The following is a 13293-nucleotide window of genomic DNA, read 5'->3' as shown; positions in this document are numbered from 1 at the left end:
GTGAAAGTTTAAAAGGGGAAATTTGGAGCATGCCTTTACTTTGGGAGCAAGTGGGGCAGGCAGGTGTTCTTGGAATAAAGTGGTCCCTCAAGTTGCCCCTTTCTGTGATATGTAAGGCTTCAAAGGTGATAACCAGCACCTTGAATCATAACAGGAGCCTATTGGAAGCCAATGCAACTCACAAACCAGCAGTGTTAAGTACGCCTAAAGACATACACACATAACTCTGGTTCCCAGATGGTCTTCAAGGGCAGCTCCATGTGGAATGCATTGAACTACTCCAAATGAGAGGTCAGTAATCAGTATGCTGTTCCAGTTCAGGAATTGGCAAAACTGCTGCCCAATAGGCTATGTTGTGGGTCCCATTTCTCAGGTATGTACATCTAGGCTGACACAAAAGTGTTCTTCTCTTCTCTTCTCTTCTCTTCTCTTCTCTTCTCTTCTCTTCTGTCTCCTTCCATTTTAACTTCTCCCTACTTTATGCTTGATGCTGCTGTTTGACTGGCAGCTGTTATTGATGATAGGGAATATAAAGGCAAGCAGGATCAATTGATATCCCTGTCCATAGCAAGTCATCAAATTAATCTTCCCCCAATTAACCTTTTTTGTTAAATGAGCATCATTTAAAAAACACAAGACAGATGTATTTATAAGGCAATATTGTGATGGGAAGGGAAGAGTTTGTAGTGACAGCATCAGTAGCCATTCTCAGTGTCTCCATTCATGGTCTTCAACTCTCCCCACATCTGAACTTTCAGTCACTTCCATTTTTTGGTCCTGAAGAGAGGCAATTTATTTTATTTTTTTATTTTTAAAATTTATAAACCGCCCCACTCCCGTAGGACTCTGGGCGGCTAACAATAAAAACACAACATAACTTAACAAAACAAACAATACAATAACAGTCATCAAGGGGTCAGGTTTTATAAACCCCAGGCCTGCTGGAAAGCCAGGTCTTAAGCAGCTTGTGGAAAACCAACAGGGTGGGAGCGGTCCTAATCTCCGGGGGGAGCTGGTTGCAAGACGTGGGCACCATCACAGAGAAAGCCCTCCTCCGCAGTCCCACCAAATGGCACTGCTTGGCCGACAGGGCGTGAAGGAGGCCCAGCCTGAGGGATCTAACCGGCCGAAGGGAACTATGAGGTAGTAGGCGGTCTCGCATATAGCCTGGCCCTGAGCCATATAGGGCTTTAAAGGTAATAACCAACACCTTGAATTGGACCTGGAGACCAATAGGCAACCAGTGCAGCTCACGGAGGATAGGTGTAACATGGGTGTATCGAGGAGCACCCACTATCACTCGTGCGGCTACATTCTGGACCAACTGTAGTCTCCGAATACTTTTCAAGGATAGCCCAATGTAGAGCGCGTTGTCTATACCTCAATGGATCTGTGTTATTTCATTAAATGGTTTATACCCATTGGTGCTCAATTTATAAGGCAAGAACACCTTCATATAATTGAAGTTTCTAAGACCACTTTTCTAAATAGATATATTTATACTGACCATTATGGGAAAAATAAATTTATTAATATATCAATATTCCTTAAGCCAGGAAGATAAGGCTTTCCTAAAACTTGGATGGAAGAATATAGAATTCTCAGGACTCTAGTCTAGATTGGAAATCAAAACCAATTCAGGAAGACCATCTCATCAAACACCTTCTGTATCAATTCAAAGAAAACAACATGGTCTTGTCTATGAATTCATTCCAAACTGAATTCAGCTAGAAGGGATTTCACGTAATCCACAGCTACATAAGTTGCTCACTAAAGCGAATATCAATGTACAGTAGAGGCAGTGTGGATATGCACCATTCCTGATATGAGCTCAACACAATAGTTGAAGTTGAGGATGTGACCTGGTTATATTTGTACCATCTGTAATTTCATGCAAATATTCCTGGTGTGGCTTTTTCTTAAAGGCAGTAATTGAGAATATAGTTCAGATCAGTTTCAGGTGGAGAGAGTGAATTCCGTGCCTTAATCATGGAACTACATATCTTGATTTCTTTCTTAATGGTCTTTCCTGCATGTAAGGGAAAAAAACCCACATTTTTTTTAAAATAGCAAGTAGTCTTTTTTCTACATTTCCTCATACCCATTTTCTCTTTTTGTTCTTTCCATTTTCTTGAATACAGATATTTCATCACAGATTACACTTACTGAGTCTGGTGATGGCCTTAAGAAGCCAGGAGATTCTCTACGGCTGACTTGTACAGTCTCTGGATTTGCCATCACAAGCTATGGAGTGTCCTGGATCCGTCAGCCCCCAGGAAAGGCATTGGAATGGAATGGTGTTATCTGGGCTAGTGGAAGCACTTACTATAACAGTGCTCTCCAGAATCGGATCAGCATCACAAGGGATACATCCAAAAACCAGGTGTTCCTTCAATTGACTGGTTTAAAGCCTGAGGACACCGGCACTTATTACTGTGCAAGACACACACTGAAAAAAATGCTTTGCTCAAGGAGCCTAAAACTTCTCTTCCTCAAAATAAATCATTAGTCATTTGTTGTTTTTGAATGGCAGCTGGCAACTAGATTCTTTTCCATGCTCTGCCAGCTATGTGTGAAATTTTAAAATTTGAAGCATTCTTTACTATGGGAGCAAATGGGGCAGGCAGATGTTCTTGGAATAAAGTGGTCCCTCAAGTTGCCCCTTTCTATTACATGTAAGGCTTCAAAGGTGATAACCAGCACCTTGAATCATAACAGGAGTCTATTGGAAGCCAATGCTAGCAGTGTTAAATGGGCCTAAAGACATGCACACATAACTCTGGTTCCCAGATGGTCTTCAAGGGCAGCTCCATGTAGAATGCATTGAACTACTCCAAATGAGAGGTCAGTAATCAGTATGCTGTTCCAGTTCAGGAATTGGCAAAACTGCTGCCCAATAGGCTATGTTGTGGGTCCCATCTCTCAAGTATGTACATCTAGGCTGACACAAAAGTGTTCTTCTCTTCTCTTCTCTTCTCTCTCCTTCCATTTTGACTTCTCCCTACTTTATGCTTCATGCTGCTGTTTGACTGGTAGCTGTTATTGATGATAGGGAATATAAAGGCAAGCAGGATCAAGTGATATCCCTGTCCATAGGAAGTCATAAAATTAATCTTCCCCCAATTAACCTTTTTGTTAAATGAGCATCATTTAAAAAACACAAGACAGATGTATTTATAAGGCAATATTGTGATGGGAAGGGAAGAGTTTATAGTGACAGCATATAGAAGACAAGCAATGTTGTCTATACCTCAATGGATCTGTGTTATTTCATTAAATGGTTTGTACCCATTGGTGCTCAGTTTATAAGGGAAGAACACCTTCATATAATTGAAGTTTCTAAGACCAGTTTTCTAAATAGATATATTTATACTGACCTTTATGGGGAAAATATTAATCTATCAATATTCCTCAAGCCAGAAAGATAAGGCTTTCCTAAAACTTGGATGGAAGAATATAGAATTCTCAGGATTCTAGTCTACATTGGAAATCAAAACCAATTCAGGAAGACCATCTCATCAAACACCTTCTGTATCAATTCAAAGAAAACAACATGGTCTTGTCTATGAATTCATTCCAAACTGAATTCAGCTAGAAGGGATTTCACGTAATCCACAGCTACATAAGTTGCTCACTAAAGCGAATATCAATGTATAGTAGAGGCAGTGTGGATATGCACCATTCCTGATATGAGCTCAACACAATAGTTGAAGTTGAGGATGTGACTTGGTTATATTTGTACCATCTGTAATTTCATGCAAATATTCCTGGTGTGGCTTTTTCTTAAAGGCAGTAATTGAGAATATAGTTCAGATCAGTTTCAGGTGGAAAGAGTGAATTCCGTGCCTTAATCATGGAACTACATATTTTGGTTTCTTTCTTAATGATCTTTCCTGCATGTAAGGGGGAAAAAAACCCCACATTTTTTATGATAGAAAGTAGTCTTTTTTCTAAATTTCGTTATACCCAATTTCTCTTTTTGTCCTTTATATATTTTTGAATGCAGGTATTTCATCACAGATTACACTTACTGAGTCTGGTGATGGCCTTAAGAAGCCAGGAGATACTCTACTGTTGACTTGTACAGTCTCTGGATTTGCCATCACAAGTTATGGAGTGTCCTGGATCCGTCAGACCCCTGGAAAGACATTGGAATGGAATGGTGCTATCTGGGCTGGTGGAAGCACTCAGTTGTAGTAATCACTCCTTAGTCATTGAAGGGTGCAAAGAAATGGCCACCCTACGCAGCCTTTTATTGTTTATATAGAGGTTCACAAATAGCAAAAGATACAGCATGGCAACAGCATTTTATTGGCTAAAATCCTTTACCAATCCTCAAGAGTAAAAAGTTAGAGGCCATAAACAGGAAAACTTGTTGTTCACCCATTAGCCTTATCAAATTGGCAAGGTCACATAGACCTGCGTCACGTCACCATGGTGATGTGGGAGGGGGGGAGGAGAAGAAGATGCATAACAAAGGCACAAGCGTTGGGAGGGCAGTTTTCTGCTCACAACTTTCGTCTGTCTCTTATCCCTACATCTCACTCCTTTTTGTTTTGTTAGACAAAATATCGCCATAAGCAGGGTTAATAAAAGATTATAATCAGGAGAGGAGCATCCTTGCAGTTGTTAATATAGGGCCAAAACTTGACCCTGAGGCAATGTGAGAGAGGATCTGCTAGGATTTAAAGCTCTAATACATATATTGCAAAATGAAAGAAATACATTACATAAACAGCACCCATAAAGATCCTAAGGTACCAATTTTCAAATCAAAGGCCAAATTGTGTAAAATTTAAATCTGGTGCTGGATGGTTTATGAATTATCAGAAATATTGAAACAATACATTTCCTCAAAATGTTTACAACCGAAATGCTGGTGTAGAAGCAAATAATCAATTGCAGCGTGATTTTGCAAAATAGCTCTTCTCAAATTTTGCAGTTCATGGCTGATCGCTGAAATAGTTGAAGAAGTAGTATTAAGTGTCTTTGCCAAATTTCATATAATAGCATTAATGTTGAGGTGGGCACGAACAGCGAGTCCTGGCACGCCCACTGGAGATATAGCCAATGCTACAAAGTAAGGTTGTCTCAGAGTCACAAGTGTTGTCTAGCATGACATCACATGGAGAATGGTTCATGTGAACTTGTTGTTTGGAAAGCAAAACAGGAATCAGCTGGCTGAGGCAACATTGCACTTCACTAATATTAGCAGGAAGATAATTTAAAGTTTCTTGACCACACGTATAAAACCCTCCTTGCAGTAGCCAAGCATGTCCAAAATGAAAGGAAGTCTCTATTGAAGCTGTGCAATTTAAAGCAGGTGAGCCAATGCGATGACAGTGAGGTTTTTTAAGTAATAACCTCCCAGAGTCAGTGAAGTTTTGAATTACTGTAGAAGGGGTGCAAACAAAGACTAAACATGTAGAAAGCAAATTACATATAATACATTTCAGATAAACAAAAGAAGTCATTTTGTGTGATGTTAGATTTTGCTTCATTCATTGTTCGAATGATTGTTTAAGTGAGATGACAGTTACAGTTGTCAAAGGGCAGATGTTAACGATCAGACATAAACAAATGATGGATAAAAAATTTGCAGTTAAAACCGCAAAAATGGCAGCACACAGGTTCTTGGGGATCAAGTTCTTTACATCTCCCCATGTCACTGGCTGCCTGGCATGTCAGGATTGGATTACTTGTTGTGCCATCTATAGAGTCACCCTTGCCATTTCTGGGACTGGGTCCAGGGACCGGTGCAACGACATCCCTGGCTGGGTGATCACAACGCGCTGGAATCCGCAAAGGTCCTGTTGGAGCAAGCACAGCAGCATAGCCCCGCCCCCAAGTGATCAGAGGGACTGGTCCCAACCATGCTTTGTCTGGTAATGCCCGATATGCCAGAGGTGGAGGCAAGCTTGTTTTCTGTTAAAAGTGTTTCTAATAAGCAGTCAAATTTGGAATGGAAATATTCAATTGGTGTAATGTAAATAATACTTTTTGAACCTGTTGTATTACCCACTACAAATTGGGTATCCTAGATAATCCGTCCTTTTTTATTTATTTGTGAAGGCAGTCCTTGAAAGACCAATTAGCACGTTCCACGATAGCTTGACCCGTGGAATTATAGAGAAAACCATGAGTAAAAACAATATTTCAGGTTGTATAAAATTGTCCCAAAAAAGATGAAAAATAACATGTGAACCTGTTTCCCCTCATAGAGGTGGGGGAAATTGTTCCTAAATATCTATTTGTGAATATACATTTCTAAAAAGCCAAAAAAAGAAAACATGGATAATGTCCATTTGTCATAGTTGATTAGAGGCAAAACCACATAAAAGACATAAAAAAAGACATACAAAAGACATAAAAAAAAAATTAGGCCCAGGAAGGGAGGAGTGATTGTGTATATGAGAAACAAAATTATAAATGCTTTCAGTTTTAGAGCAGCTGCTGCAAAGTTAAAAACAAAGTCATAAGATTGGGGCCAATCCTGGGCATGATGTAAGCACCTGAGGGAGTAAAAGTAAGTTGGCACACATAATGAGAGTCAGAGATTAAGTTAAAAGACTGTTGAGAAAAGGTTTGAAAAGCTAAAATAATTCTGAGCATTGTGATAAGGGTTGCATTGCAGTGTAGGACACTTTCCAGGTATCATCCTTGTAAGCAATTGCTCCTCTCATTCACCCTTCATCAGAAAAAGCAATAACTTGTGGCAAGGGAGAAAGAGAAAGAAAATAGTGGCTGGACTGGAAAGGAAACAGTCATTAAACAAGCAAGTCAAAGATCATTAGGCAAATGATATGAAAGTCATTTAAAGCACATTAAAGAAATAAGTTATTTTTGAAAACAATATTAATTAATCAGTTTCTTTTTGGACAGCAAACTCTTGTGCGTCCTAAGGTTATCATTTTAACAACCACCTGGATAAAAAATAAAACATTTTGGAATGGGATGTGGGATAAGTAAATATTATTTAATTTAATATATTTTCTGTACTTCTATTACAGTTAATACTCCATTAGGTAATTTATTGGTAGGAAAAAATCAAAAGTGTGAAATTCTGTCCACAAATTGAGTATTCATGATGTCATCAATTTGTGCAACTATATTTTTTTCTGGGACTTATTGCAATCCTAAATCATTATATATTTTTTGAAAGCCAATTAAATTGTATTTTTGGTGTTTCAATTTAAGCAAAGTCCATTTAGATGGAAATAATTTTTATATAAATAGGTTAAATATATATATAAATCTATAACAATGTAATTCAGTTAGTTCTTTTGGCTGTTGGATATAAAAAATATTGTCCAACATTACTGCTTCTCTTTTGAGTAAAAAAAATTATTTGCCGAAACTGTATAGGTGAATGTCAAGTTTTAAATTCACTCCATTCTTTTTAGATTATAATTCTAAGCAGAGGAAAAAAATTTTTTTAAACGAACAGTTCCCCCCCCCCTTCCTGTCTCTGGCTTTTTAAGCTATGCAGCCAGCCGAAAGAGACAGGGGGGGGGGGAATCTCACCACCCAAAAATAGTTTCACCTCCTTCCTATGCATTTTGCAATAAATTCTTCTCATACATTTTCCATGAAATTCTTTTCATACAAATATTTACTATTATTTTTACAGTTAGGGAAAAAATGGGTGGGTTTTGAAAGCTAACACACACTTCAACAAATTAACTCATTTAGTTTCATACTGACTGTTTGCATAAAACCATTTCACATACAATTATTTCATTTCATACTTTCTCCAGGCAAACCATATATTCTTAACAAGGCCTTTTTGTATTGTTGTTATCAGAGAGGGCTTTGAGCCTCTTCCAAGTCTTGGAATAACACAGAACAACACAGACAAATATATATACACAGATACTGTTACAACATTTATTTAGACATATAACTTGTCTTGCAAGAAGCGAGAAAAATGACAAGGTGATTTCAACCAAAAAGTGGTTTTGAGGGCCCTAATCATTTCCCATTTTTCTCACCATTCCAAGCCCAAGCATAATGTTCTGAGTGGCCACACACATAACACAAAACACAAAACACAACCGGCTAACTTAATATATTACAAAGTTTCAAAGCATTCTGATTGCTCAAAAGAGTTTGTTCTGAGGGAGTAAATTTTGATTTATGACTTTAACTAATAAACAAAGAATTAGCCTCTTCAGAAGAAGCTGAAAATCCAATTAAAGATGTTTTTAGAAGGAATAAATTTTACTTAGTTGCTAGCAGAAGCGGGCTGATAGTTAATTGCCGTTCTGAAGTATTTGGGTCCATTTTTTTTTCTTTTTGACAGGAGTGAACACTAAAGGTGTTTATACTGAAGCCCAAGGTTCAAGATGTAATTTATGCTCTATCTTTTAGCCTAAGCGTCCGATGCTTAGGATTGGAAAAACACTGTTTTCTTATCTCCCCAATCAGCTTCCTTATGTTTGTTTCAAGCGTTGCCAAGCCTGATTTCTGTAGAAGGAGTCTGAACTCCTGTACATACTTTTGCTGAGGGTGAGATAATTTACAGCCCATACTTACTCACTGAGGGGTCTCGTAAGACGAAAGTGCACCTAGGGGTCTGTTCCAGATGATGGTAAGTATGTTGGCAGCTGCTTCTTCCCGTAGGGGTCCCAAAACAAAATGTCCCTGTTTGGGCGCCAGCTGTAGTAATCACTCCTTAGTCATTGAAGGGTGCAAAGAAATGGCCACCCTATGCAGCCTTTTATTGTTTATATAGAGGTTCACAAATAGCAAAAGATACAGCATGGCAACAGCATTTTATTGGCTAAAATCCTTTACCAATCCTCAAGAGTAAAAAGTTAGAGGCCATAAACAGGAAAACTTGTTGTTCACCCATTAGCCTTATCAAATTGGCAAGGTCACATAGACCTGCGTCACGTCACCATGGTGATGTGGGAGGGGGGGAGGAGAAGAAGATGCATAACAAAGGCACAAGCATTGGGAGGGCAGTTTTCTGCTCACAACTTTCGTCTGTCTCTTATCCCTACACTCAGTATAACAGTGCTCTCCAGAATTGGATCACAATCACAAGGGATACATCCAAAAACCAGGTGTTCCTTCAATTGACTGGTTTAAAGCCTGAGGACACCGGCACTTATTACTGTGCAGGATACACAGTGAAGAAATGCTTTGCTCTAGCAGCCTAAAACTTCTCTTCCTCAAAATGAACCTTTAGTGATTTGTTGTTTTTGAATGGCAGCTGGCAACTAGATTGCTTTCCATGCTCTGCCAGCTATGTGTGGAAGTTTAAAAGGGGAAATTTGGAGCCTCCCTTTACTACAGGAGCAAATGGGGCAGGCAGATGTTCTTGGAATAAAGTGGTCTTACAAGTTGCCCCTTTCTATGACATGTAAGGCTTCAAAGTTGATAACCAGCACCTTGAATTATAACAGGAGCCTATTGGAAGCCAATGCAACTCATAAACTAGTAGTGTTAAATTGGTCTAAAGAGATGTACTCTGGTTCCCAGATGGTTTTCAAGGGCAGCTCCATGTAGAATCCATTGAACTACTCCAAATGAGAGGTCAGTAATCAGTATGCTGTTCCAGTCCAGGAATTGGCAAAATTGCTGCCCAATAGGTAAAGGTCCCTACGATCATAGTTCTTGAATTTTCTTCAAGCAGAAGCTAAGTTCAGAACCTCAGATTGTTCACCAAGTCCAAACAGGGCAATGCTACTATATCCAAGATCAAAAATGGAAAGACTCTGTTTATTAGATCCGACAGCCAGATGCCAGAATGATTCAGTTTGCTCAGCATTGAGCTGCAACCTGTTCTACCCCCTCCAGATCCTCACAGCCCTAGAACAGAACCTCAGCAGCTTCACTTGGATGGATGGGGGCAGAGATATACTGTGCCTCTGGGTACCATCTCCATATTGATGATGCCTCACTCTGTACAGGCAGATGATCTCACCAAGTACTACTGAAATGTATGAAAAAAACAATAAACTGTAAAAAAAAGGAAAAAGAAGAAAAGGAAAAATGACTATGTTAGTCATCACAGATTAATTAAGTTTTCCATTTACCACAATACTATGGCTCTTCAACATGTTCTTGTTCGTCACAACACCATCATGTAAATCTTTCTGACTTTTTTTAAAATAAAAAATATTTTTTTAATAAGGAGTTAAATTGTGAGAAGATTGCTGTAGACAGGGATATCACTTGATCCTACTGGTTTTGATCCTTCATTAAAGTAATCTATCTGCCTCTTTCCTTTCCAGATGGGGATTCACAAGTCACTCTCACAAGGCTGGTCCAGAACAAAAAAGAGCAGAAGAATCCACAAGACTCACCTCTTCTATAAAAGATTTTGACATAAATGACTATGGCCTGCTTTGGATCAAGCAGTTTCCAAGGAAGGGTCCGAAATGGTTGGCTCACTATTCAACAGAAACAATCAACCACTATTCTCCAGCCATCCAAGGGAGATTCTCTGCCTTCAAAAGCAACTCTCAATTCTATCTGCAAAAGACCCATCTAAGGACAGAAGACACCAGATGTCTATTATTGCCCTGGAGATACACAACGCTGAAAATCTTACCTTAACTTTTGCAAAAACTCTTTCCTCCACTAAATCTTAGAAGGATGTTCCTGGAGGTGGAGCTGTTGTTCCATCATGCTTTTATTCAGGAAAAAAAAAAAGTTCAGAATCCAAAAATAGAAGAAACCACAAAGGAAGAACAAAAATAGAGAAGGAAACATTCACTTACCATCTGGAGCAGCTGTCTAGCAGGAGTGTCCTCAGAGCTGAAAGACATTGATTGATTGTTTATTGATTCCACATATTTTAAACTTAAGATGTCTTGACTTCAATTCCCCGAATTCTCCAGCCAGCATGAATTCTCCTGGGAATCATCTTAGTCATGGGAATTGGGAGGTGGTTAAGCTTATGAGTTCTATGTATGTGTTATTGATGAATTTACTCCTGGTTGCCATTCTTTGCAGTTTGTTTTGTACATTTTATGGGTTTATTACTATTATTAATATTTTACAAAAAATTGCATTGTACTGATATTTTTCATAAAGTTACCCAAAGTCATTTCTTGTGATAGCTACTCTTGTAAGAGGTCTTTCCCTTTTTTTGTACTTTGTATTTTGATAAACTAATAAAAAATTAAAAGTGGAAGATGTTCTTTAGACCTCTCTATTCTATTTTAAAGAGGTCCAAAGAACATCCTCTACTGTTAATTTTTTATTAGCTTATCAAAATATAAAGTACAAAAAAAAATAAAGGTAAAGATAAAAAAGAGAAAAAGGAAAAAAAGTGTACAGGAAAGGGGAAAAAAGAAAAAAACATTCACTTTCAACTCTTTCTTTAGTGCAGTAGAATAAGGTAATAACATACAGCCCCAATTCCTCCACCTGGCCCACTAGGATAGGAAGTCTGGCTTTGTTGTGGGTCCCATCTCTCAGATATGTACATCTAGGCTGATACAAAAGTGTTCATCTCTTTTTCCCTTCCCTCCCCTTCCCTTCTTTTCTCTTCTCTTCTCTCATTTCACCTCACCTCACCTCATCTCACCTACCTTCCATTTTGACTTCTCTTATCCCCACTTCATGCTTGATGCTGCTGTTTGACTGGCAGCTACTGTTGATGATGGGGGATATAAAGGCAAGCAGGATCCAATGATATCCCTGTCAATAGCAAGGCATAAAATTACTCTTCCCCCAATTAACCTTTTTGTTAAATGAGCATTGTTATGTCCCGAGCCTTTGCAAACGGCTCGGGCGTTTGCAGGCAGTCCCGGGCAGGTGCAAAGCTGCCCGGGACCAGACAGGCTGTCGCCAGCGCCGTGCGCATGCGCGGGTGCTGGCGCGGGAAAAGTAACCCATTTACCCGGGAGTTGCCTATATAAGAGGCTGCGAGGCGTTGGGCGAGGCTGAAGCCATCTTCCTGTAAGCTGAACGCTGAATAAAAGAAACTGAGAACTCCAGCTGCTTCTCGTGTCTGTTTTCCCGCCAAGGACGCAACACTGGCGACGAAGGTGGGATGCCTTGCACTACCTGGAAAGGAAAAAGTGTAAGCTTACCCAAGGAGTCCTGAGCGGCGGAAGAGGAACGGCGTCGACTCGGCAGCTGCCCGCCAATCCGGTGCGCATTCGGGGGTAGGCTGGCTGATAGACCCGTCTCCTGAAGATCCGAAGATGGCGAAAATCGGAAGGCTTTCGGAATTCGACGTCTCACATCCAGAGCGGTGGGAGTCCTACGTATCCAGAATGGAGAACTACTTCAAGGCAAACAAAGTGAGGGAAGATAGCTTGAAGGCCGCCACCCTGCTTTGCGTTTGCGGCCAAGACGCCTTCGAAATCGCAGAAAATCTTGTAGCACCTGTTCCAGTAGAGTCTGTAAGCTACGCAGACCTGAAGAAGCTGCTGAAAGAGCACTTCCACCCCAAGGTGTCCGTTATCTCATGGCGCCACACCTTCGAGCAGAGGGATCAACGGTCCGGTGAAACAGCCAAGGAATACATCGCCGCGCTACGGAAGGCCGCCAAGCCCTGCGAGTTCAAGGACCTCGAGGAACGACTGAGGGACCGATTCGTGTGCGGGCTAAGGCATCGAGAGCTACAACAGAGACTTTTTGCCAAGGAAGAATTATCCTTCCAAGACGCCTTAAGGGAAGTCACCGCAGAAGAAGCAGCAGGCGGCGCCATCAAAAACATGCGGCCGATCAGAAACAGTGCAGAGGGTGCGTCCGTGCACCAGGAAGACGTCCGACGAAACTCCGAGGAGGATCCGGACGAGGAAGTCGACCGTCTACACCCCGCGAAGGAAGAGAACCAGAAGGGAAGCTCTTCGGCTCTGCTCAAGTGCATCGGCTGTGGAGGTCGCCACAGGAGAACCGACTGCAAGTTCCGCTCCGCTACCTGCCGGGCATGCGGCAAACAAGGGCACATTGCAGCTGTGTGTCTGAGCCGACGAAAGGCACAACCCCAAGAAGAACGCCTGAAAGGTACCAGATTCCCCAGCCAGAATAGGGTAGGGTTTTGCGCTTCGCGAAGAAGCATCTGTAGAACAGGCACACACAAGCCCATGAAGAAAAAGCTGTCACTCAACGTGAAGCTACAAGGGGTTCCATTATCTATGGAACTAGACACAGGGTCTGCCCTGTCCATCATTTCATTGCATACATTTAGGAAGATTTGTTCCAGTAGTGGGTCTAAGGCCAAGTTAAGGCCTTCTGATATTGTATTAACAGATTTTCAGAACTCAAGAGTGTGTGTTAAGGGGGAGGCCACCCTTAACGTGCAATACAAGAGCTAAGAAGGTCACA

At 40.5% G+C, this 13293-nt stretch overlaps 2 gene segments (V, D, J or C); both read left to right on the top strand.

Annotated features, from left to right (window-relative positions):
• Positions 1 to 1969: 1969 nt before the first annotated feature.
• LOC120302097 lies at positions 1970 to 2509 on the top strand. The segment is given in 2 exon segments: positions 1970 to 2035; positions 2142 to 2509. Coding segments are annotated over 2 exon segments (414 nt in total).
• A 1469-nt stretch (positions 2510 to 3978) lies between these two features.
• Positions 3979 to 9164, top strand: LOC120302096 (the record flags this gene model as incomplete). The annotated part of the segment is given in 3 exon segments: positions 3979 to 4177; positions 8585 to 8598; positions 9012 to 9164. Coding segments are annotated over 3 exon segments (366 nt in total), but the record flags the coding sequence as incomplete, so codon positions are not given.
• Between the last annotated feature and the right edge of the window lie 4129 nt (positions 9165 to 13293).

The sequence above is a fragment of the Crotalus tigris genome, unplaced genomic scaffold, assembly GCF_016545835.1.
Source record: "Crotalus tigris isolate CLP2741 ecotype Arizona unplaced genomic scaffold, ASM1654583v1 scf7180000024422.289953, whole genome shotgun sequence".
NCBI lineage: Eukaryota > Metazoa > Chordata > Lepidosauria > Squamata > Viperidae > Crotalus > Crotalus tigris.
This window is presented reverse-complemented; position numbering and strand designations above follow the sequence as displayed.